General features: G+C 39.7%; 1 protein-coding gene across 1 annotated transcript in view; it reads right to left on the reverse strand.

Moving 5' to 3' along the window:
• Window positions 1-1,934: 1,934 nt before the first annotated feature.
• Window positions 1,935-24,060, reverse strand: part of LOC109035859 (uncharacterized) — a 58,582-nt gene continuing 36,456 nt past the window's right edge. The window contains exons 3-5 of the mRNA XM_072302416.1: window positions 17,723-17,917; window positions 4,974-5,179; window positions 1,935-3,468 (exon numbers count right to left, since the gene is read on the reverse strand). Coding sequence (XP_072158517.1) covers window positions 3,310-3,468; window positions 4,974-5,179; window positions 17,723-17,917 — 560 coding nt within the window. The 3' untranslated portion in view covers window positions 1,935-3,309. The remainder of the gene's footprint in view (window positions 3,469-4,973; window positions 5,180-17,722; window positions 17,918-24,060) is intronic.

Raw genomic sequence — 24,060 nt, forward strand, 5'->3', positions numbered from 1 at the left:
AAAGATCATTGCGATTTATTTTTGAACAGAAACAGAAAAATGTGCATTTAATGTATGTCACCCTCAATGTGGACACTAAACTCAACGTGGCATAGTGATATAACGACTTGATTCTTGATGCAACTATTCGTGCTCTTTGGATGTCCGGGTTGCCTATGCTGAACAATGCAGGCGCTCTGGTTTCTGTAACCTTCACGCGTATGCCGCGTGCCGCGCCGTCGTGAGTCGCTTTGCTTTTTCCGTGTAAAATTCCCCACCATAATTATACTTTAAAGTTCATCATAAGACTAGCATTCTAAAGAATAATGATCAGTGGCATGCCGTCGAAGAATTTGATTATCTTTGATTTTATATTGAATATTCTTATGAATCTTGGAAATTAACGCAAAATGAAGCTTCCCATGATCCTGAAAGTGTGAGGAGAACCTCCTGAAATGTTTGACAAAGATTAGACATATGGGTAATTGGTAACACCATCTTACCGTTAAAAATCAATGTCCAACACACATAAGACAAAAGTTCCGATGAATACATTGTTAGAGCTCTTTGGGGTTGAATTCATTTTAAATTGCCTCAGTAGTTGAAAACACCATCAGAGTGGAAATTAAATTGAGGTAATTTGTCGGAATGTGGTCAATCACATGTTAAGAATTGGCAATGCATTCCGACACATCACTCTATTAAAATATATTTTTTAGCCGTGTTTTTATGAGTTTGAACCTCAAATCAACCCTATTGTATTCGACGTTTTTATCTACATTTCTTCGTTTCTTTACCATTCTATAATTCCAGATGTTTGCGTCGATTTATAAAGTTATCTTTCACTTAAAAAATTCAATAAGCCACACTTTTAAGTTCATTTTGATCTCACGTTATTTAATTTCATTCCGGAGAAATGAATTAGAAATTTGGAGAATCCGATGAAATGACTCATGACACCACGAAATGATGATGGCATCAACGGTTGCCGAAATATTTTTGTGACGTTGAGCAAATCTTTTAACTCCCTGACGACCAAATGAGCCGACTTCAAAACAACGGGTCCGGCTTTTCGTAGAATTTCACGTTATTTCTCATAACGATTTTTCTTGTTTCAAAATTTTATTATTTATAAACTTCAGGAGGTTAGTGGATTACTTTCTAACCACGAAACTCTTATTTACAATAAAAATAATGATTTTTTTCCGGATATTTAATAACTTGGTCCCCCTCTCTTTAATGCAACAAAAGAGAAATCGATTCAGAGCAAGGCATCAAGTGCCAGTTGCACCGAGTTCAACAAAAGCGCAACAAATTACATCAAGTGTATACTCAGAGAAAGAGGTTTGAAGTTTTATTCGTCCGTAAGATTCAATGTTAAGGACGTAGTTCAACGACTATTTTCACGTTCAAAATGTTTTTTCTTGACATTGAATTTTTTCCGGGGAAAAATTTACGGATAGTCAAATACAAAACCACTCCAAACTCTTTTATTTACGAGATCCGACTTGGTGCCTTTCTATGAAGCTCGGTCCATACTCAAACTAAACGATGGGTCAGAGACTTAAACGAATGGTTAGAAAAAATAGAGAGAAAATTTACGAAGAGTTCAATTCAAAACCACCCCCGACTCATTTTTTTACTAGATGCGACTTAGCGCGCTTCTAGTAAACGCAGTCCATATTCAAACTAAACCATTAGGCCAGAGACTTAAACGAGCGGTTAGAAAAAATAGCGAGATAATTTACGGGTACTTAAATTCAAAACTTCTCTCAACTCATTGTCATAACACGCAACTTGGTGAGTTTTTGCTAAACTTGATCCAGTAGGTCATTTCATTGAAGAAAGGTCTCATTCGGTATATAAAAACTAAACGTTTGGAGTTGTTTCTGATAGTTGAACACATTAACAGGAGATGGAAAATAATCTTATAAGGATTGCAGAAAAGACAAATGTCGAACTAAATCAATAATTTATTTGTTTTAAAAATTAAATAATACAAAATATCTTAACGTAAACTTATCAGATAGTTGTACACACTAAAACTAAATCTATGCTTTTATTTTCATTTTTGGTACGTACTTGATGATCGGCTGTGTTTTTACAGAGTAAAACGAATTGATTTCAAATTTCTCAAATTTTGTAAAATTGTATTTTTTAAATTTTTTAATTGTTGAAAATTGGAACGAAACATATTTTTTAATTTTTATCATTTAGTTGTCGACAACTTATAATGGCTCAATTGCTGTTTTCAATTTTACTCTGTGACTGAATGAAAGTACTATCACCGGTATTATAAAAAAGTTGACTTTTCTTTTTTATGTTTTTTAGAATTTGAAAAATACTCAAAATTTTTAACCGGGCTTAGATCTGAACTCTCGTATACTGTTCGGCACTGGTTTTTTATTTCAAACCTTGATTTGATTGCAAAACGAGAGCTTTTATTTTCTACTACATTTTTTTCATCGATCATTCACTTCCGAATGAGGCGCACATTCGTTTTTCAAAGAAAAGGAGACTTCTTATATTCTTTGAAATGTCCTCCCACTAGTTTTCGAGGCTGAAATTTCACAAGATCGTTCGTTTTGATCGATTTTTTACAACCGGATTTGATTTTTTGAGCAGTCCGAGTAAAATGAACAACATTTTGGTAAGTTCCAATCCATAATACTTTACGTTTTTAAACAATGCAAGTTGAAAGAGTAGGAATTATTAAACCGCGGTAACCATGGTTGCCTGATGTTTCCAAAATAATAAATAAAAATAATTGTCACTCCTGCACTGCAATAAGAGAGAAATGAGATGATTCCCAATCGCTGGCAGCTAACCGCAGAGCACATTTCTCTCTTTAAAGCATTATTTTCCGGGGACAACTTTTTTAGATAAATTTGGCAACTTCACCGACGAGAAACGTAAAAAACCATGATTGGGGATGCTGCGAGACATTTTCTCCGACCCTCGGAGGAAAGGGTCTATCGGTCAAACCCTTTCTGGTGGCTTTCAGATTTTCAAGCGAAACGACTACTGAAGCGTATATACATCAAACTTTTATCACCTCGCAAAACCTCTACAGTTTTTGGAAACAAAGAAATCGGTGGAAAACTTTAGCTGCTGGTTCATGATTGCGGGGTGTTCTAGAGAAAAATTTCCCGGCAATTTCTTTCATTACTTGCCGATTGAGGGGTGTTTTGGATACTTGCACATTATCTGAGCCTCCTTTAGCAAGTCGTTTCGTTTGAGCCTTGGTGCGTTCGAAGTGAAAAGGGGGGTGTTCATTTTGAGTCTTGCAGCGATTCAGTCGCCAGTGTTAGGGGGGACTGTCGAGGGGCCTTAAAGACGGATTCCCGGATTCCTGGATCGAACGAAGTTGAGAAGTTCGTCGCTGTCTTCGCACACGAAGGGTTTCAAGTGGTGGCAAGCCACATCGTGCCATTTGACTCCGTCTTGGTAGAAATTGTTTAAGATGGCTAAACAGGATTCATCGTTGCCCTGTAACAAAGAAAAGTAGTCGTTGTAGAATACATACGTACAGCATGTTGATGCAGAGGCAAGGCGTGAATGATCTATTATCGATATTTCCCCCCCTTGAAGCTGTGGTAAAGATCGATTATTCAGGTGTTCGTGCGAACACCCTGTTATCGATTTTTTCCATAGATTTCAATGGCAGACCAATCGATGGAGTCACCACGCCACTGTTGAATGGCAAGCAATAAATACTAAGACCCTCAACGTTCGTGCAACGTGGCAACGTTCGTGCAACGTGCAACGTTTGTCAGAATTTTTTATTTTATTTTCTTCAACAAAAAAGTAGTCGACTTGTGGCCCCCATTTGACGTAGAAAATTTATCCTCAAAACATTCAACCTTTTTACTGCAGAGATAGGACTGTGCAATCCAATCTTCTGTTAATATTTGCGAAATAATAAAAAAAATGTCCCTAAAATAATTGTCAACAGTTTTTTGTTAGGAACTTTTGAAAAGAGCTTTTCAACGGTCCCTGGTTATTTAAGTATAAATGGACTACATTTGAAACTAGGAACTACAATTTCTGCCTGTTTAAGAAACAACGTGTGTACCATTAGTTTTTTCCTATAGACCTATCGATGGCGAAACTACAGAGAACCGTACCTATTTGGGTCATGCTGCATGCGTTTGCAGACTTCTTATCATACTTATTTTCTACCGAGAACTACCATACTTCCATTAAGTACATGAAAATGTTGGTGATTTTTTACTCTGTTTGATGAATCTTTCATAAAAATTTCAAGCCATTAGCCCACGTTGGTTGTCTCCTTTTAAAAAAATAAAGTATCAACGACATTTGAGACACCGCAACTGAGTTACCATTTTGCAGTTTCAACATCGGTTAAATGGAGTAGATTATGCAATTAGGGACTGCAGATTCTAGCCCTGTTTAGAAACAACGTATGAACAATTAGTTTCTCTATGTCCTAAAGCGTTTTTACGGATGAACCAGAAATTGTGGTTCTCAATTTGAACTTATTATTGCAATTCGGGACAAAAATTTCTGGCTCTTCTGTAAAAACACTTAGGTGCATAGGGAAGCCAATAGTACATACGCTGTTTCTAAACTGAGTCAGAAATTATAGTTCATATAATTGCAAAATGCATTCCATATGTTTTTACGGATAAGCCAGAAATCGTAGTGCCCAATTGCAAAATGTAGGCCAAACATGCAGCTTTTACATCTAGATCGATTCTGTCATGCTAAGGAAAAACGCCGTATTAACCATCGGGCGTTGCCAAATTTCCTTCTACAAATCACGAATTTTCAGGAAAATCTGTGGATATTTCTCCTCCAATTTTTCACAGGATTTCGCTCGTAGTTTGATGTAAAAAATCTGAAAATTTCAAGAAAAAATATTCATAACTTTCCTCATGAATAAACATTTTATCGAAGAAAATTTGGTAACTCTCGATTGTTCATACGGCGTTCTTCCTTACCACGGTAGTATCAGAGTGATTTTAGATTACCTGGGGTGCCTCTCTGTTGTCGGGCTGAGCTTGGCCGAAACCTCCGGTGCTGCTCCAGTCTCCGGAGTTCCTCTGGGTGGTGGGTCCGATCTTGGCGCCAGAGCCGGACCAGAACCATCCGTTCACGTTGGCGGGCTGCAAGTCAGGGCGGTCACAACCGTTGAAGTTACATTTTCTCCCTGAGGTCCAGATGTACTTCACGTTACCTGTTCAACACACAAAATAAAATCGGAAATTGTTAGATGAAAATAATGTGTGTAATAAATTGAAAGTGAATGCGGACATGTTGGCCCGCGGGCTGCAGCTACTTGTTGAAATTGATAAACAACACTATAGACAAAGAAGACATGGGGAGTATGGAGCGATCCTAGTGGTTGAAATGGATGGTTCCTGTGGACTAAAGGGATAAATGATGGACTAGTGGCCTGGTTACAGATTATAAATTTCCGTCAAATTCCGATCAAAAAGATGACCAAGATGGCGGTCGAGAGTTATCTAGATTGATGAGTAAAATTAATTAAAACAGCGTGTTGATTGGAATAAGCATGAAATAAGCACGTTTGTGTGGAAATCAGATGAAGGATGAGCCCCACAGCTCCATCATCTACCATCAAATTTTTGCAGGCCGCAGAAATTTGATGGTACTTAGATGTTGCGCACCAGTCAGCATTTGATCGGAAATTGATGGAAATTTGAGTGTGTAACCATAGCATGGAAGGTCTTTCGTGGTTGCCGTTAGTTAGTCTATTACCACCTTTGTCCTCTGCAACAACCAGCCCGCAGGTCATCAGCGCGTCTAACTGTAGGTCAAGAGGTTCCGGAGTCGAATCCCGGAGGTGGCGACAAATTAATTACTTAAGTTTTTTAAGTTAATTAAGTCAAATTTCAATTTGAATGGATTAATTTTGGAGAAATTTCAGGTCGCTCGGACCTCTTTTTTCACCTTTACCAGAAAATCTCCCGAACTTTATTCGGATCCATCGCAACGCCCACATTTAATCTTTTAGCCCACTAAAATGACGATTTGAGCGCCACTTCTCAGACTGTAAAAGAGAACGTGCCTAATCCCCGGTAGGAATAGTTCCTTTATTACCTCGCAGAGAATCCTTAACGTTTGACACTTAAAAACCTTCAACCTGTAAGTCGATTTCCAACAGCTCCACTCGGAATAAGGTCAAGTATCACCTTCTAAATCCCTACGTAGTGTTTTACAATGAGTTGTGACCTCAGTTGCAAGGTTCACCATTTGTCGTTTTCCATTTGCCATTTGAAAATTTACCATTTTCAACGCAATGTAGCATCGGCGGGGAAGTGCTAATTGCCGAGCGGTGAGATTAAGCTTTTAAGGCGGGAATCACGAACGGAGGGATTGCGTTTATCGTGCGTCCGCTAAAATCTCTTCATCGTCCCATTTTTACAACGTCCGATCACGATCCTCGAATTCCGATTTCACTCTGCGAAAGGGTTCGAAATCAACCGATCGGGACACGGGCTGAAACTCCAATCATGTGTTCGATTGGAGCGCACCGTAAAAAATAACCGTATACCTGATGCTCTATTTTACTGCGGTCCAAGATTCGAAAAACCGGATCTTAGCCTCGCGCAATCAAGGAACGTGAAATCGTCACCTTCTGGACGAAGTATCGCAAGCGCCATGTGACGTTTCAACATTTTCGCCGTCATTCTATTTTTTTACAGAGGAATTGTTCAACGAAGTTGTCCGAAAATTTCAGTGCATTTTCTTTGTGCTGCAGGTAATATTCAGTAGAATTTTCAAAAATATTCAGCCAACAATTTCTTTGTAGAAAAATAAAATGGAGGTGGAAATTTTGAGACGTCGCGCGTCGCATGGCCGTTGAGATACTTTGGCCGGAAGGTGACGAAATGCGTGGCCTGTCTAATTAAAAACGAGCCAACATTTTGGCCACTTTTTGGAAGACGACAGAGACGAAGAGAGACCGATCAAAAACCTCTGGGCGATTGATGGAAACGTTTACGTTTCTACGCTACCTTATGGACAATGAAAATTATAAGACGGCAGCAGTCATTCTACGTTCTAGGTGGATGATGATCTTCGGGTGACGTAATGAGCACAACAAGTTTACCAAACTTCGGTTTCTTTGCAGAATACAGAATGCTCAATAGGTATACTTTGTTGAACATCCACTTAGTAGGTAGGTCAACAGTTGAATGCTCGGTTTCATAAACCCATCATTTGTACTCATCAGTTTGGCTCCTGTTCTATAAATCCTGTGGATTGTAAACATCCGTGGCATTTTTCCTTTTGAAATTTTGCAACAAAATTGGTTTATTGATGAAATAAAGAGCGCAATACTGACAAAGTGTTTCCTTTCAAGAAAAGCAATGAGCGTAACTTGACAGACTTTGTAAGGAGGGAAGGCGAGTACCCAATCTATCCCTTATGGGAGTCCAATGGTGTCGAGCGATTATATCCGATCAAAATTTTTCTGTGGGGCCCATAGTCTTCGGGAGTGGGGGGGGGTTTGAGAATGTGAGCCCCCTGAGAACTTCCTCCTTCACCTCGGCGAAAATTTTATGAACGTAGATATTTTTCATCTCGAAAGCAAGAGAGAGAAAAATTATTTGAGTTAAGTTTAGAGAGGAAAATATAAAAGCCATGTTGACTCGGCCAATATCTTAAACATTCATAGAGGGGGAAAAAGTCCATTTAAATGAAGGGTAAAGGGAACTTCCATCATCCAAATCACCCTCCAAAGTTTGGAATTCCGGCAATTCAGGTCAGTGAATGTTACAGTCAAACCGGGCAGGTTTTAGTAAGTATAGCCCGACAACGATTTCATGTATCTGGATAAATTAAACTCAGCGTGATTAAAAACCAATTTCGGTAATTGAAATCATTGATGGCTGAGACATAGTTTCGGTTTAGAATATCCAAAATTGCAGTTAGATACGTGGAATATTTAGGTTATAAAAATGAATTATAGGAGGTTATTTTAATTTGTAATAGTCTCTTTAATAAGTATTCATTGACCTTTTGACTCCTGAGTTAGAGTTTCACGCCGTGCTCTCCCACTCTAAGTTAGGAATGGAATATCATGCAGTAATGCCTGATTTTAATTTTCTCAACTTAATTTACTTATTTCGCCATCAAATAGTGTGAAATTGTGTGTGCTTTATCTTAAGGTACGTAAAAGCGAAGATCAGTCACGAAAAGTGAATTATCAGCACCCATTTATTTTTTTCAAATTAATTACACTAAAAATGAAGCTATTTGAAGTTTGAAGTCGAGAATTCTCAACCGTAGGGTCTCAGTGTGGTTACACGAGGACGAGAATTTTCGTCCGTCGAAGTCAAAGGGCTAAAAAAATACGTATATTCCCAAAAAAAAAACACAAATTACCTATCAATGACGTTAAGTATTTGAGATGGAGAGCTGTAATTGAACTGACATGACATCAACACCGCACGCTAAGTTTCTCTTTATTCCATACGCATGCGTTGAAATTTATCTCGACTGAAAGTTCCATCAAATAAATGCAATGGGCGGGAACCGAATAATCAGAAGGTCATAATCAGAGACAAGCATGAATCTTGTCATTGTGATTGCTCTTCCGAACATGTATCCTTTTTGTCAAACTTTCTCACAATCAGAGGCCTAATAATTATCTCCGTCGTGACCTGATTCGGCATTTGATCGAGGCTTGATTGCGTGAAAGCGGGTGAAGAGCAGCAAAATGCATCATCGAATTCAAAACAAGGAGGTATGATTTAATGCCCCCGCACAACAGGTGAATACCCATTCGTTGCCGGGAAGCAGGATGAAAAATCACTTTTTGGTGAAAGATGAACCATTAATCGTGAACAGACTCTCTAAACGGAGAATGCCGGTCATTGTTGTCGAACCCAGGGAAAGATCGTACAATTACGTGTGGATGTGTTAAAACGATTGTCAAGTCTATTTTTTTTCACTTTTAAAAATTACCTGTCTCGGGAGAAAGTTCTCATGCTGACGCTGCACGTGTAAGTAATTCGAGATACTTAAAGTTGACGTGATAAGTGCACACCGGGAAAGAAAAGTTCGGGTGATATGGAATCTCGTTTGTTTGTACATATAATCGAATTAATCGGTTCACTCAACCGAACTGTTCAGTCTGCTAAACCGAATTTTAAAAATCCGGTAATCCCAACCTAGTCGCTCAGTTACCTATGAAGACCAAATATTTTGAAAGTACCAAACAGAACTAGGCTCTGTGTCGTCCGATCAGTTTAGTTTCACGAACTTTTTTCTCACTTCTTTTTCTTCTTTTACGTGTAAGGCACCAAATATTTCTCTCAATCGAAATTTTTCCAGTTTTCACAGAATTTTCTTCGCACAGAGGAGAAAATTTATAGAATTTTTTAAGGATTGACAGGGTAGTTTTCCATTTAAAAATTAAGAATGACAGAAACGTCGCAAACCGGAAGATACGTGGTTTTGGAGTTTCACCGTCGATAGGCGACCATAAAATACATATCACAAATTTCAGGATCTGTGGTATCAGTGATTCAAGTGACTATACGATATGGAATGATTTAATGGCTTACTGAGAAAAAAAAACTTCGGTCATATGAGCCGAACGGACTGTGTTCGATATCGGCCGTATGGTTTGATTCGTGTAGGTAACTAGTTAACCACTATCTCAGCTCTAGGTACCGTATCCTCGGTTCATACAATCAAACATTCAAAGCGAACAGAACTAACGAAAAAACTCAGTTGCATGAACTGAGAGCGGTTACATGAACCGAGCAATCCGGCGATATTGAATTTCGTAAACATTCGGTTCATATGACTGCAGTTTTTTTCCCACGCGGGAAAAAAACACATTGAATCTAGAGTCCAGACTCTAGAAAACATTGATAAGAAAAAATACTCTTGATTCAATCAGATTTTTGCTTAAATAAAAAGTAAGGCCGCTCAAATTAAGAGGCTTGGTTCTTGATTTAAGCTAAAATCCGATTGAATCAAGAGTATTTTTTCTTGTCGATGTTTTTAAGAGTCTGGACCCCTGGTAATAATTGGCGATAGGAGCTGTGTTTCAAAATACCATAGGAATTCTTATAGCCGGATAAAGAAGGCTACAGAAAATCATATACCTGGCTGTAGAATGCGGAGAAAATCATACGGCCGCGCTATACGAAGCGATAAAAAATTATGAAGCCGGGCTATAGTTCCTGTGGCCGGGCTTTACATTTTATCCCTTGGCTGTTGCTTTTTCGCCATCGATTATAAAAGGCTATAAGAAATTGTGTAGAAATTCGTGTGCTTTGGAAATCATTAAGTTTGATACGGATCCACCTTAATATTTACAAAACACACATTATATTTTCCTTTAATACATATATTTTTTTTCATCAATTAAAATGAGAATAATCCATACAGGACGTGCAAACATTTCAAAATCATGAGTTGAATAACGCTGACCACGAGATTAAATATTAGAGCCTAACACAAAGCGGAGCGGCGACGCACTGGCGCCTACAAACCTAACAGGGATACTTCACGCATTGCGCAACGCGTGAAGTATCCCTGTTAGGTTTGTAGGAGTCAATGCGCGTATCTCGCTGGCTGCCCACCTGCCGCGCCGCAGCGTGCCACGGCGATTGAAGCAACTATTTCACACCAGAGGTATTGCACAGTATCATACGAAACTGAAGGCGCTCTAATATATAAGGAATGACAGGCATCCATCAAAAGTACGGAGCTTTCCTCGCAAAATAAACCAAGATACTACGACCCAAAAAGAGAGCAGTATTCCAAAAACTCACCAAGTCCTAGCATCCGTAAGTAGTAACGTTTAGCATACACTTTATCGCCTGGCTGTTGCTTCATCGCCATCGGCTATAAAAGGCAAAAAGAAATTGTGTAGCCGGCTATAGAAGCTATTGGAAATCTTACAGCCGGCCGTAGGTCTATTGATTTTGGAACACAGACTCCACTGCCAATTTTCACCAGGGACTCTAGATCCAATGTGTTGGGCGCTTCTGGGTACCAGATGCGCCCTTTCCAACCGTTCGACTCCCCCGATGTAACATGTACTATACTACATGCCCTTTTGCCTTATGGGTAATGACGCCATTCTGGTACACCCGGGAAATTGGATTTTTTTCTGCATCTGGTATTCGTAAAAGTTTTCGTGAAATGTTTTGCTTTTAAGCATAACAATCTCGCACGGACGTATTACCTGGTTAAAGTATTTTAGGGCCTCCTTATGCTTTAAATACTTATATCCGAGGCAGTACTTTCAGATCGATTTGAAAATATTACGAACAGTCACGTGATCTCTTCATTTTAGTGACGTATTACTGTGCTACATTGTGATTGGTTCATTTTCTTGGCGCAGCATCGACACGTCAGCTGTTTCCGGCATTGAGCGGAAGGTTTAAGGTTATGTCATGGACCAAGAGAATGAATAAGGACCCCCAACTCCAGTTAGCGGAGACACCGGCCCCGCTCCCCCGCGACCTGCGCGCCCTACCTCGCGGCGTCGCGACGCTGCTGTCCGCTAGATCGCGTTGACGCACCAGCTTTAGAGGTTCCGCCGCTCTTTCCCGTCGTCTGATTTACAGTGCATCCTTTATGTTTCCATTCTCTACCAATTTAAATTCATCACAAAGTGCTTGTGGAGATTTTCAGATCTTCGCGGTCGATCTGAAGTTTTGAAGGGTTTTGCGGTTAAAGAATCCCACTTTAAATTCCATCTTCGTCAGTCTTCGGGTCCATAAGTTGGTAGTAATATGCTTTGTTAAAGAAGCGCCCTCCAACGCTTGGGCGTTGGAACTGCTTGTTTTTTTTTTTCTTCAGTGCAGTGTACGTCATATATGCGTAAATCGGTGTTAAATTTTGCCACTCTTAGAAAGCGTGGTGAAACAATCGATATCAAAACAACCACACCATTGAATACATCGAATATCAAATGACGAAAGTCACAAAATCGGTATATTACCGGCTCGGTGTCTAGTTTAGTCCCGGGTTCGTTCCGTATCCGGTTGAGCCCGCCCGACAACCTTCTGGAAAACAAACCGCGAGGCTCATAATCCCACATCATAATCCGATCGAGACAACAACATCGAGTACGGGGTATTGTACGAGCGACCATCGCATCGTCGCCAGATCTCGCGTCGTCTCTCGTTCCTATCGCGGATTTCACATCATACTCGCCGCGCGAAACACGGGGAATCCGCGGCGGCACGATGTGGTACCCTCGTGTGAGACCAGACTCGGGGCCAGTTTCACTTTTCGCGCAATTGGCGTCCCATCGGTCCACCGACCACCGGCCTGGCATCGGCATCGGCATCGATTAGTCCCTCGTCGAAGAAAGTTCCAGATGACGGAAAGGTCATGGCGTGTGGATATTAAATCCTCGTTCGCTCGGATACCCCTGCTCTGTCTCCCCGCGTCGATGGTTCTTGACGTCATAAACGTGGGGATTATAATGGACCATGAGGTTCTGTAAAATATGTTATAAGTTGCTTAAAAGCACTCCCTAGCGCTCTACGACACCTAACCTCCCGTGCCCTCTGTGAAACCACAACCTTTCGGGCATTGAGCACCTTAACATTTCTGCTTCAATCCCATCCCTCTAACCTCTCATTTCGTGCCCTCTGCGCCTTCTCCCAGAAGGAACCGTGAATGTCTTCAGATCTTAAAGTGCTTGTGATACCACTGAGAAAAAAGAAGAAGAAAAATACTCCGGCCATGAAAGTCGTACTTAAGGGATATATAGGCAGTAGACATACCGTCCGCGTTCAGGGCTCTGAGGCCGAAAGTTCCGGGCTCAGCACCCGGAACAGTTGACGCTACGGCTCCAACACCCAGAACTTTCGGCTTCTGAGCTTGAAACGCGGACGGTACCTCTATATATTCTGTAACTTTTCTTTTTTCAATGAACCAGAATTCCTACATTCACAACATCGACAGTTTCGTTAAAAACATTCAAAACTTCGTGAACTAGCGAAATTTGACAACCTGTGTAGGCATTTGACAAAATGCCTAGTTTAACTATTTGCCTGCGATATACATCACATTTCTGTGATCTAGCACTTATAACGTCTCAAACATCCGTCACTCGGGAGCCCTCCTTCCCAACTCGGACAGACTTTCAGAATCATCGTTGAAATCCGAGTGCTTCGTATGCTGCAACGCGGAGAGTCGCTTGAGTGAAACAAATAGATGCCGCGCATGAATCCGGCTCCGAGCTGTCGGATGAACGTGCATTGCACATGCGCCTGACCTGTGCACCGACTGCGCCGCCCGGGACGCCGCGGTCTATGATCTGGGGTCATAATACCTCAGACCCAAGTTATAGATTCATGCGCAAGCGTAGGTATGCGTTAATAGCTGGTGCCGTTCTTGGGGCGGGGCTTGATGACGTATCATGATGTAATCTGTCCCTTTTAAAAATATATATGTTTATTGAAGAATCCACTCAATTCAACGTGCAAAACTCTGCAGTGTCAACTGAGGGCTCGGAGGACAATGCGCATAAGTGCAGTTTTTGCTATTTCGAGAAATACGTGTTTGAAGTTTCGAAATTACATGGCTCCTTGTGGCGAAAAGCAAGTACAGACTGACTTTCTGATGCTTAAATATTGGAATTTGGGAGCGCATTTTTCGTAGAATATGCAATAAGACTAGTTTTATACTTGAAATCATTAATATCTCACGTTTTTAAAAAAAACTGCACTTATACGCCTTGTTCGCCAACTGTACTGTGCAATAGAAAAACGCCGAGTTCTTAAATTGCGGAAAAAACTGCCTAGGAACACTTTTCCCGGCTGGTTTTGGAAAAGCAATCGCGTTGTATTTTCATCACGAAGCTTGCTGTTGTTTGAAAATATTTTTTAAACGGCCGAGATTCCTTTCGAAATAACCGAATTTTTTTTTAAAACGACTGAAATTCTTGCTGAAACAACTAGAATTTTTTTTTAAATTGAAAAACCCGCAATTCCCCCTGACTATTAACAACAAGTTTTCTTTTGCAAAAACCGGACTCCTCCCTGAAACGCACGAAACTCTTTTTGAAAATATTTTATTCTGGAGTTCTTTTTAAGGCAGCTAGAAATATTTTTGAAATGATCAGAGTCCTCTCACAGGGCTATTCAAAAAAAGTGCAATTTCACCTACACATACGGAGCACAATTTCCCGGGGTCTTTACAAGAATAATGTTCTCATAAATTTCTTGAATTCTTTTGAGAATGGGGTTCTTGCACGTGTCAGGAACTTGCGATTTTAGCTTTCCCTTGTGTGTAAAATTTTGCGAGGAACAAGATGGTGCCACTGGTTTTCTCTGAAATCAACTCCTATTGCACACAGGTTTTTTTTTATGTTCAAAAAATAACATCTTAATATCGGTATGACTGGTTTGTTTAACCGAAATCCAATTACTGCCCTTAACACGGTGTTTTTCCACAGCCACAAGGGCGCCCGTTCATTTTAGTTGTTTTTCTTGTGTCAGCGTTAAAGTCTCTGAGGAAATCTCACTGAATGGAGATGTTGCATGTGTGAGGAATTTGCGATTTGACTATTGATCCTTTTGTACAAGTTCGCGCGAAACACGACGGGCCCGCTGATTTTCTCTGAAATTAACTCCCAAGGTCAAAACGCTCTCAAAGTTGAGGCTGAAATGGAGGGGATATCCCACGCTACGTTGAAATTCCACGACAGCCTTAACTTTGAGAGCTTTTTTTGAGGTTATGAGTTGATTTCAGAAAAACCCAGTGGCGCCACCGTGTTTCTCGCGACTTTACATCAGACAAATTAATTAAATCACAAATCCCTTACCCATGCAAAAAATCCGTTCCAGTTGTCTAAAAAATAAATCCGATGAAGAAAATATTAAAAGGAGATCCAATAGAGACTTCGGGAACTGTGTCCTGGTGCAGACATTTTTCTCAGAGTCTTTCTCTCTTTTTCTTGGCTTTCTCCTCCCTGCATATTTGATCTATCTCTCTCTGTTTCCTTTCCTCCATCTCTTCTTGCACAATGCGGCCAGGGCTTAGCGGACGAGGAGAGCGTCGCGGCGCACGTTGCGGACCAATCAGCTGATGAATAAATATGAGTTGCGAGCCGGCTCCCGGGCACAACGCGTCAGCGTCGTCGGCGCACAAAGGGAGAATTCAGACAAAATTTAGAAACTTTAAAAGCTTATAACTCCGTTAATGCAAAAATTCAAATGTGCTTTCATTGATTTTCTTGTATAAAATTTTCTTTGAGGAGCACCCCTTGAAATTTAAAATTAAACGAATTAAACATGGAAATTCGCAATTTTAGTTAAAGAAAACACACACGTTCGACCTCTCTCAAACAGATATGGAAAGTGATTCTAATTGCTCAAATTAATTTCATAAAATTTGAAATTGGTTAATTTTTATCGGAATTATTAATCAAACCCTTGGAAGTTTGGAAAGCGTGCCAGATGGTCTATCTGTTAATGCGGCAGTGTTATACTATCCTGCTGAGGTGCTGTACACGAAGGGGGGCACAAAGGGGAGTTTTGAGAGAAGGGAAACCCTAACATAACTTCTAAAGCAAATGCAAATATTTGCAACGCGTGAATGCTTTAGGCTTGGGGTGAAAAATGTAAAAATCGAGAATAAGTATTTCCAGGCGTTTCTTGCACTGGAAAAAAAACACATTGGATCTAGAGTCCAGACTCTTGAAAACATTGACAAGAAAAAGGACTCTTGATTCAATCAGATTTAAGCTTATAAATCAAAAGGATATCCGCTCAAATTAAGAGGCTTGGTTCTTGATTTAAGCTTAAATCTGATCGAATCAAGAGTATTTTTTCTTGTCGATGTTTTTAAGTCTGGGCGCTATATAGATCCAATGTGTTTTTTTTTTCCAGTGTGGCCTCCTGAATGCATCCCAAAAAGTTTCATAAAATTTTGTGAAATTTCACGCGAATAAATTTGATGAAATTTGATGAAACTTTTTGGGATGCATACAGGAGGCCACACTGGAAAAAAAACACATTGGATCTATGTAGCGCCCAGACTTAAAAACATCGACAAGAAAAAATACTCTCGATTCAATCAGATCTCGAAAAAATAAATTTAAAAAAAAATAGATAAATAAAAATAGATAAATAAAAATAGATAAATAAAAATAGATAAATAAAAATAGATAAATAAAAATAGATAAATAAAAAAATAAAAAATAAATAAAAATAAATTTGATGAAATTTTCCATCTCTGCTCTCGAAGAATGGATCCACTGTGCGACGGCGTGGCGATGCGACCGCGGCTAACGATACCATTCCGCAACGGTGCTCGCGATGACCTATCGGTTGGAAAGTCGAAAGCTTGTGTCACTCCTTCACTTAATTATCCAGCCACCTCATAGCGTCGCGCCGTCCCGTCCGTTTGCATAAGAATTCCACCGTACATCAACAAAGCCGAGCAGCTGCACTATGCTCCGGCTTATACAAATCTCTCGAGGATGATTGGATGGCTCCTTTGTGCGCGGGGACCCTCTTGGATTCAGTTGAGATCGTATGTTGATTAGTGTTATCGATCCCAAAAATTAATCAGATCATGCAGCGGGCTGATTGTTGAAATTGATAGACAAAGCGATGGACAAAGAAGACATAATGAGTCTGGAGCGATCCTATTGGTTGAAATGGGTGGCTCCTATATAGACTATGAGAGAATTAGATTGATTAAATATACGGTCTCTCGTGGCTTACCTTTAGTTAGTCTATTACCTACCTCCTTTGTCCATCGCAACCACCCACTTCGACCGATAGGATCCCTTCATATACTTTTTGTCTTCTTTGTCTATAGCTTAGTTTATCAATTTCAATAATCGGCCTGCTGTTTGGACTTTACGTTCTGCGTTCCGTCACCCCTTTATCAACCCATTCTTTAACCCCTAAAGGGGCTCATAGTTTAGTGGAGCTGAGAGTGGTTTTTGCTGGAATTCTTTCCCTTGCTCAAGCTTCTCATCACCAGAGTCGCGCTCACTGCTACCTTTCAATTTTGCATGAGTCCCTATCGAGTCCTACATTATTGCACATGGGTTTTTTTTTTAAAAAAAACTTTCTTCGTATCGATAAGACTAGTTTGTTCAACCTATAGCCAATCACTACCCTTAACACGGTGTTTTTCCACATTCACAAGGGCGCCCGTTCATTTTAGTTGTTTTTCTTGTGTCAGCGTTAAAGTCTCTGAAGAAATCTCACTGAATTGTGCGTTAGGCTGTTTACACGTGAGGCAAAACTCGATTCTGTGGCAACAATTGAGCATGACGGAAGAGGGAGTTGCATACTCGTATTTCTGAAGGAAATTTTTCCGCGCATATCCGACGAGACAACGTAGATTAAAAGGCTCTACTATGTTACTACAAAGTTCCTGTTTGTATTAAATACTGTTGGTCGCATATCGATATGCAATCCCTCCGATTATTTTTTATTTTCGAACCTGTTAAGTGCTAGGTTGTTACCTTACAACATATTGCACATTAAAAGATGTTACAAAATTTTGCATTATTGAAGTATACAAAGATTTTCTTTAAGAGAAATCGAACAGAGTTCAGCCAAATTCATGATTAATATTGTTTCTAATAGAGAGATGAAATTTGGAACCTCCGGTTATCGATGTCACCTTGTTGCAGTATGCAGCTTGGTTCTTTTTCGCTGAAAACCCTGTCGAATTGTGGTATGAAGCATTCAGGCAAGATCGTTTGCATAATTTTGACTTATCTGCCAAGATGTGGATTAAGACTCACCTCTGACTAAACGTTGCTTGATGAATTCGTTCTCTTGTGGAGTTTCTAAACTGACTGCGTCCATGCAGTGTCTTCTGCAGATGTTCCTAGCGTCGAGCCAGTCAACTTCCAAATTCCTTGTCGGCGGGTATTCCCAACTGAAGAAATACGAGTGAGTGACACCTCGAGCATCTCTGTACGTCGAGTGCTGTAATCCTGAAATAAAAAATGAATGTTACAATCAAAGCACCAGAGGATGAAGCATATCAACCCTGCAACTGTGGACAAGCCTATCTCTTTAGAAAAGGATAGTTATATGATATATCGATGGCAAAAGTGGCACTTTTAAAACAGATTTTAAAACATCGCGATAATGATGTGCACATTACCATTGCGATGTTTTAAAATCTCTCAGAACATTCTACTAACAGAGAAGGAAAATGAAAACATTTTTCAAGAAACTATGTTGAATAATTTTTCAAAGGAAAAATAAAGCACTACTGCTGATGTTACTACAACAGCCTTTTGCAGCCTTTACCCAAATTAAGTTGTCATTTTGTTACCACAACGTACGGAAGGGTAGTATGTTCTTCGTAAGCTCCGTAAAAATTGCAAAATTACAAAAGTGAGGTTGATTCAACATTCTGGATGTAAAAAAAAAGTGTGCGAGAACTTAAAAAATGCGTAATTACGCGCTACAGTAGTTATTTTAGCAATGCCAAGCTGTAAAACTAAATGCTGGCAGATAATCCGCATTTTAAAAGTTCTCGCACACTCTTTTACATCCAGAACATTAAATCAACTTCACTTTTTTTCGGCGTGTCATCTTTCCGATACACTGGAAAAAAAACACATTGGATCTAGAGTCCAGACTCTTAAAAACATCGACAAGAAAAAATACTCTTGATTCAATCAGATTTAAGCTTACATCAAGAACCAAGCCACTTAATTTGATCGGATTTTCTTTTGATTTAAGCTTAAATCTGATTGAATCAAGAGTATTTTTTCTTGTCAATGTTTTCAAGAGTCTGGACTCTAGATCCAATATGTTTTTTTTCCCGTGTATTTTGTCACAGGCGGTCCGAAACCTCCCTTAATCACATTGTGTAACGTACCTACAAGGCCAAGCCTCCCTGAGAAAACGAGCTCTCCAGGAAACAACTTCGAACACAGCCCTGGGTATTGAGTCGCATCGCACGAGCGCTCCCTTTTTCGTATGCAAAATAATGCTTTCGCCGAGCGGCAAGATGCACGTGAATTCAGTTTCACCCGGATCAACCGCGAGGGCATTCGGCAGGGCGCACGGCGCATGTAACCGCGGCGAGCCCGAACTCGTGACGGGTGCATTTCTTATTTGGTCTCTTACGAGCTCGGTTTGGCAAACTTACTCGCGATCGCCGAAGTATTTCGGAGAAAGTGCAAACTTACCGGGAGGAGATGTACTGAATTTAAAGTGCTTCCCCGCCCCCACTTGGCATTGAGTCAAGGACGCCACGTCATTATCGCAGGGCGCGGAGTCTGTTGTTTCGTAACCCTCAAGACAAAACCACGCAAGCCCATCCTCGGATGAGCCCCGAACCTCATTCGTTTACATTCGAAATGGAGCTCACCCTGAGAGGCATTTACGTTCCCGTGGCATATCAGTGAGTCGGGTAGAGAATAGAGATGCCACCGCAAACAAGAGCGAAACTTCGCTATTATCTTCAAGTACTTGGAACTCGAGGACCACACAGTAATGTAGAAACGGAGAAACTCCTACAGGGCACCCGGAATAAGGCTGGCTCGCGATACTGCAGTGGTTTACCACAAGATTAAGTTTTACGACCCGCTATTGTTCCGGGCAGGGAAACAGGAAGTCCTCTCTGTCGCGTATTGCGAGCTTTTTCATGGAAATCTGCCGGTGCAAAAACTTACGCAAAGCTCTTTGAAATAATATTTAGGGCATGATGGTTATATTCTTGGAGCCATGAGGCGTCACTGAGAATAAACGTCTCTCCAGGTCTGCAGTATATCCTATTTCCGAATTTCTCCATCCCAGCGCTTTCTTCATTTCATTCGTTCTCCTCATGTTGCAGCCTTACTTATCTATTCAATTCCGTTCTAAAGTATCCATTGGCGGATTCAGCAAATTGGCATCATTTCTTTTCTCTATTTAAACCCATAGAATGGAGATGTTGCATGTGTGAGGAATTTGCGATTTGACTATTGATTATTACGTTAAAGTTCGCAAGAAACACGATGGTGCCACCGGTTTTCTCTGAAATCAACTCCCAAGCTCAAAAAAAGCTCTCAAGTTGAGGCCAAAATGGAGGGAATATCCCACACTATCCTGAAAGTCCACATCTACATCAAGACAAACTCTCCATGCAAAGATAGGGAGCAAATACATTAGCAGTGATGCCGTGTTTTCAGTTTTGGAGTCTCCAAATAAAGTGGCAGCCCTAGCAATGTATTATTTGCTCCCTATCTTTGCATGGAGGGTTTGTCTTGATGTAGACGTGGACTCTCAGGATAGCGTGAGATATCTCCTCAATTTCGGCCTCGACTTGAGAGCTTTTTTTGAGCTTGGGAGTTGATTTCAGAGAAAATCATCGTGTTTCTCGCGAACTTTTACGTAAGAATCAACAGTCAAATCGCAAATTCCTCACACATGCAACATCTCCATTCCATCAATTCCCGGACGGGCCAGTTGCTCCGACAAGAATCGATAATTCAACTCAGGTTCAAAGGGAGAAAAGCCATTTTTGCCAGATGTCAGGACCCGCCACTGAAAATATCTGCAACCGTTGGAAATGCATCTTAATGACTTTTTGTGCCCTTTTATAAGCAAATCCGAACCGAAGAAACAGTAGCCGATCAGAGATGAATTTAACGTATCTGAGATATCTCGATAAAGGGGCCTCAGGCATGCAGGACGAGATCACTGGCGTGGCGAATTTGATCGATTATCGATATTTCCCCATTTGAAGCTATGGTAAAAAATCGATCATCTGAATGTCCGTTGCGAGCACTTTGTATATTGACCCTTTTTCATAGGTTTAAATGGCAGATCAATCGATATATTGCAAAACATGCCACGCCACTGGACGAGATTGAACCGTATGTGCGTAGGATGGGTAAAACACCATTCTATTTTGATGATGATCGAGTTTGCATAACGTCAGCTGTCGTAATATCCCTGACATTTGCTGAGATTAGTAGGTATCACAGCATTTAGTTTTTCACGGTTGGGATCCCTATGCAGTTTGTATTACCTTCCCGGCTGGTTCATTTATAATTATTCTTTAAGATGAACCGAAACTAATTTATGAGTTTGCTCTTTTCCCATGAAATAGCTATCCATGCATTAGTTGTATGAAATTCAATTTCAAGTGCCTTTTGCGCTTTGTTGCTGAGTTAAAGCCTCTGCTGATGATATACTGCTTTTAAATATACGCTAATTTTTAAAACTAAAATCAGTTATTTAATTTTCGTGCCACCAGAAAATACGAGCTTGAATTTAGAGTATGAAAATATGTAGTAAAAGTGAATTTTTCTCGGTTCACTCAAACGTAACAGCAAGAACCTCACTCACAAAATAATATACTATAAAGACTTTCCTTAAGCTTTCCTATGTATAGTTCAAGCAAGGCACCGTAAAATTGTGAAAGTTTACTATTGGTGATGTTTGGATGTGTTCTTGTATCATTCGCGTTTTGAAGGCGCAAGAAAGAAAATGTGGGTCAAATTTAGAGGAAAGCTCAATCAGAGAGGGTGACTCCAGGTTTTGAGCTTACTTGCAATCCCAAAGAAGAATAAAAAACATTTTTTATTAGGCTAATTATTCTTAATGCTGTCCTTTTTCTTAGCTTTAAAATTTTATACATCACGTAGACTTTATTACGGCGAAAATCGTGCAGGTCTATTTAGTTTCACCTCGGAAGGATATGTCTCATTAAGGGCCTTTTTTTGGTCTCAACTTGGAACGAAAATTAAAGTTTCTTAGAATTGAAGAGCTCGAGAAAAGATAACAGTAATCGCTTTTATCACCATGCCAGCGTCTCAAGCCAAAAATTTGTTATTTGATGTACTTTAACAAAATGATCTTTGACAATATTGTATTTCCCATCTGTCCTGACGATGATACGTAATGCGTCAAAAAGCTTCGACTTAAAAAATAAATTACATGTGAGTCGAATATTCTGAATTTAATATTTACCTAGCACTTCGCCCACACACTACCTCACATACTTTTTTTGTGCAAATTTTCGCGAGAAATACGATGGTGCTTGTGCATTTCTCTGAAGCAGCCTCCCAAACTTCAAAAAGAAGCTCTCTAACTTGAGAACTGTATGAAACTGAAAGTTGAGAGCCCACCGCTGCTCTATGTTCTGTCAAACTCTCTGTGTACAGATAAGGATAAAAATACTTTAGCAGAGCTGCCGTGGTTCCAGCCACGGATTCCTCAAATAAAATGCCAGCTCTGCTAATGTATTTGCTCCCAATCTGTGCACGGAGTGCCGAAGTATTATGCAGATACAGCGGTGCACTCTCAACGTAGCGTGAGGGATTCCCTCCGTTACGCCCTCAACAGTAACAGCTTTTTTGAGCTTTTAAGTTCCTTTAAGAGAAAACTTGTGGTACCATTGTGTTTCTCGCGTAATTTTACGGGATGTAAAGTACTTATATCGCAAATCCCTGGCGCATATAAGAGCGCTACCCCAGTAGTAGAACAAGTTTTTGTTTCTCTGAAAAAAGTATAAAAAAATATATCTGTTATCTAAATGGTAGTTTTTCATAAAAAACGTGTAACGCTTATATAAAAAAAATCAAAGTTCAGACCTGGCCATAATATATGAAAAATGATAAAAGCTAGATAAGGTAATTTTATTTTATACACAATTTTTTTTATTTTTTTATATGACGCATGCATACGAAAGTGTTAAAAGTGAACATTTTTATGTAACAATTACAAGAAAAAAAGGTCATCATTTTCGTGAGCTTTTCGCGAATTAGAAGATTTTTTAGTACGTTTACGAAAAGCTCACGAAAATTATGACTTTTTTTATATAATGGTTGCATAAAAATGTTCACTTTTACCACTTTCGTATGCATGCGTTATGTAAAAAAAATTAAATTTCGTAAATAATCTTTATCTTTTCCTTCTACGGTTCTGCTACTAGGGTATTCAAAATATCTCAAAAATTTTAATGAAGAATGTTATTTTTTGGCGCGTATACGTAGTATACCGCCTTTGCGATCGTTTCGAACCTTGCTCGATACAATAACCGAGTCCCTTAGTTCCTTACCGAAAAGTGACTACCGCGAACTTCTCAGATTTTCCAAAGCGTGTAAAAAGTTTATTTATCCGTCAATAATTATGATTTAAAGTTGTTTCTCATTCTGGGGGTCTCTAGTTTATGTGCAGTGAATACCAAGAGTCTACGTTACTTGGTTTTTTTTAGAAAAGCCTAAGAATGCGACGCGCTGATTTAAAATATGCATATATAAGCAGAATCAAGCGATCTGATTCGAGGATGGTTGAGCAGGTCGGCACTCTCGGAATGAGAATTTAACTCCTCCGTTTTGTTCAAAACGTTGCTTTGACAGATCTGTAACCTCGATTATACTTTTCAAAAGTTGGTACCCGTGCTCTGATAGTGCTGTTCATCTGACAACATTGTCAGTGTCAGCTGATAAAATTTATATTTTCACATAAGAGGTTAATAAAAGTTTTCAGTCAGTCTTTGACATCTATTGATAATTGTTTTGGTATTTATTTATAATTACTACGTAATTATATATGTCGTATTATATATGTAATTATTTATTTTTCTTAGTTTTTAATAAGAAACATATATAATTACGTAGTAATTATAAATAAATACCAAAACAATTATCAATAGATGTCAAAGACTGACCGAAAACTTTTATTAACCTCTTATGTGAAAATATACAGTGCAATCTGTGTAAGTGCAATCTGTGATGAGCCTCGAGGCTCATTAGACCATTAGTTAAACGTGGCTCATACAGGAATCCACTTACCCCTCTCTTCCCCACGCTCCTGATCACTGCGTTGGCGTCTCGACGAACAATAGCTAATGACGGTCGCCAAGCGAGGCCGGGATCCTCAGCCCCTCACCCAATTACTTACGCTTCATTAACCATTTCACCGTCACGCTAGGATTCGTCCAATTTTCAAAAAAAATTGTTTCGCGAGGTTTTAGCAATTTTTTCCTTACTCTCCGTTATAACACGAATTAAAAGAGGTCTCATTCATAAAAATCGGCAAAATAGAAGAGAAGTTACAGTATTCGAAATCCGAAGAAATCAACAAAACTTCTCCAAACAAAAAATAAAATGAAGGGGGAAAAAAAGAA

This window comes from Bemisia tabaci, chromosome 7, assembly GCF_918797505.1.
Source record: "Bemisia tabaci chromosome 7, PGI_BMITA_v3".
NCBI classification, from domain to species: Eukaryota; Metazoa; Arthropoda; class Insecta; order Hemiptera; family Aleyrodidae; genus Bemisia; species Bemisia tabaci.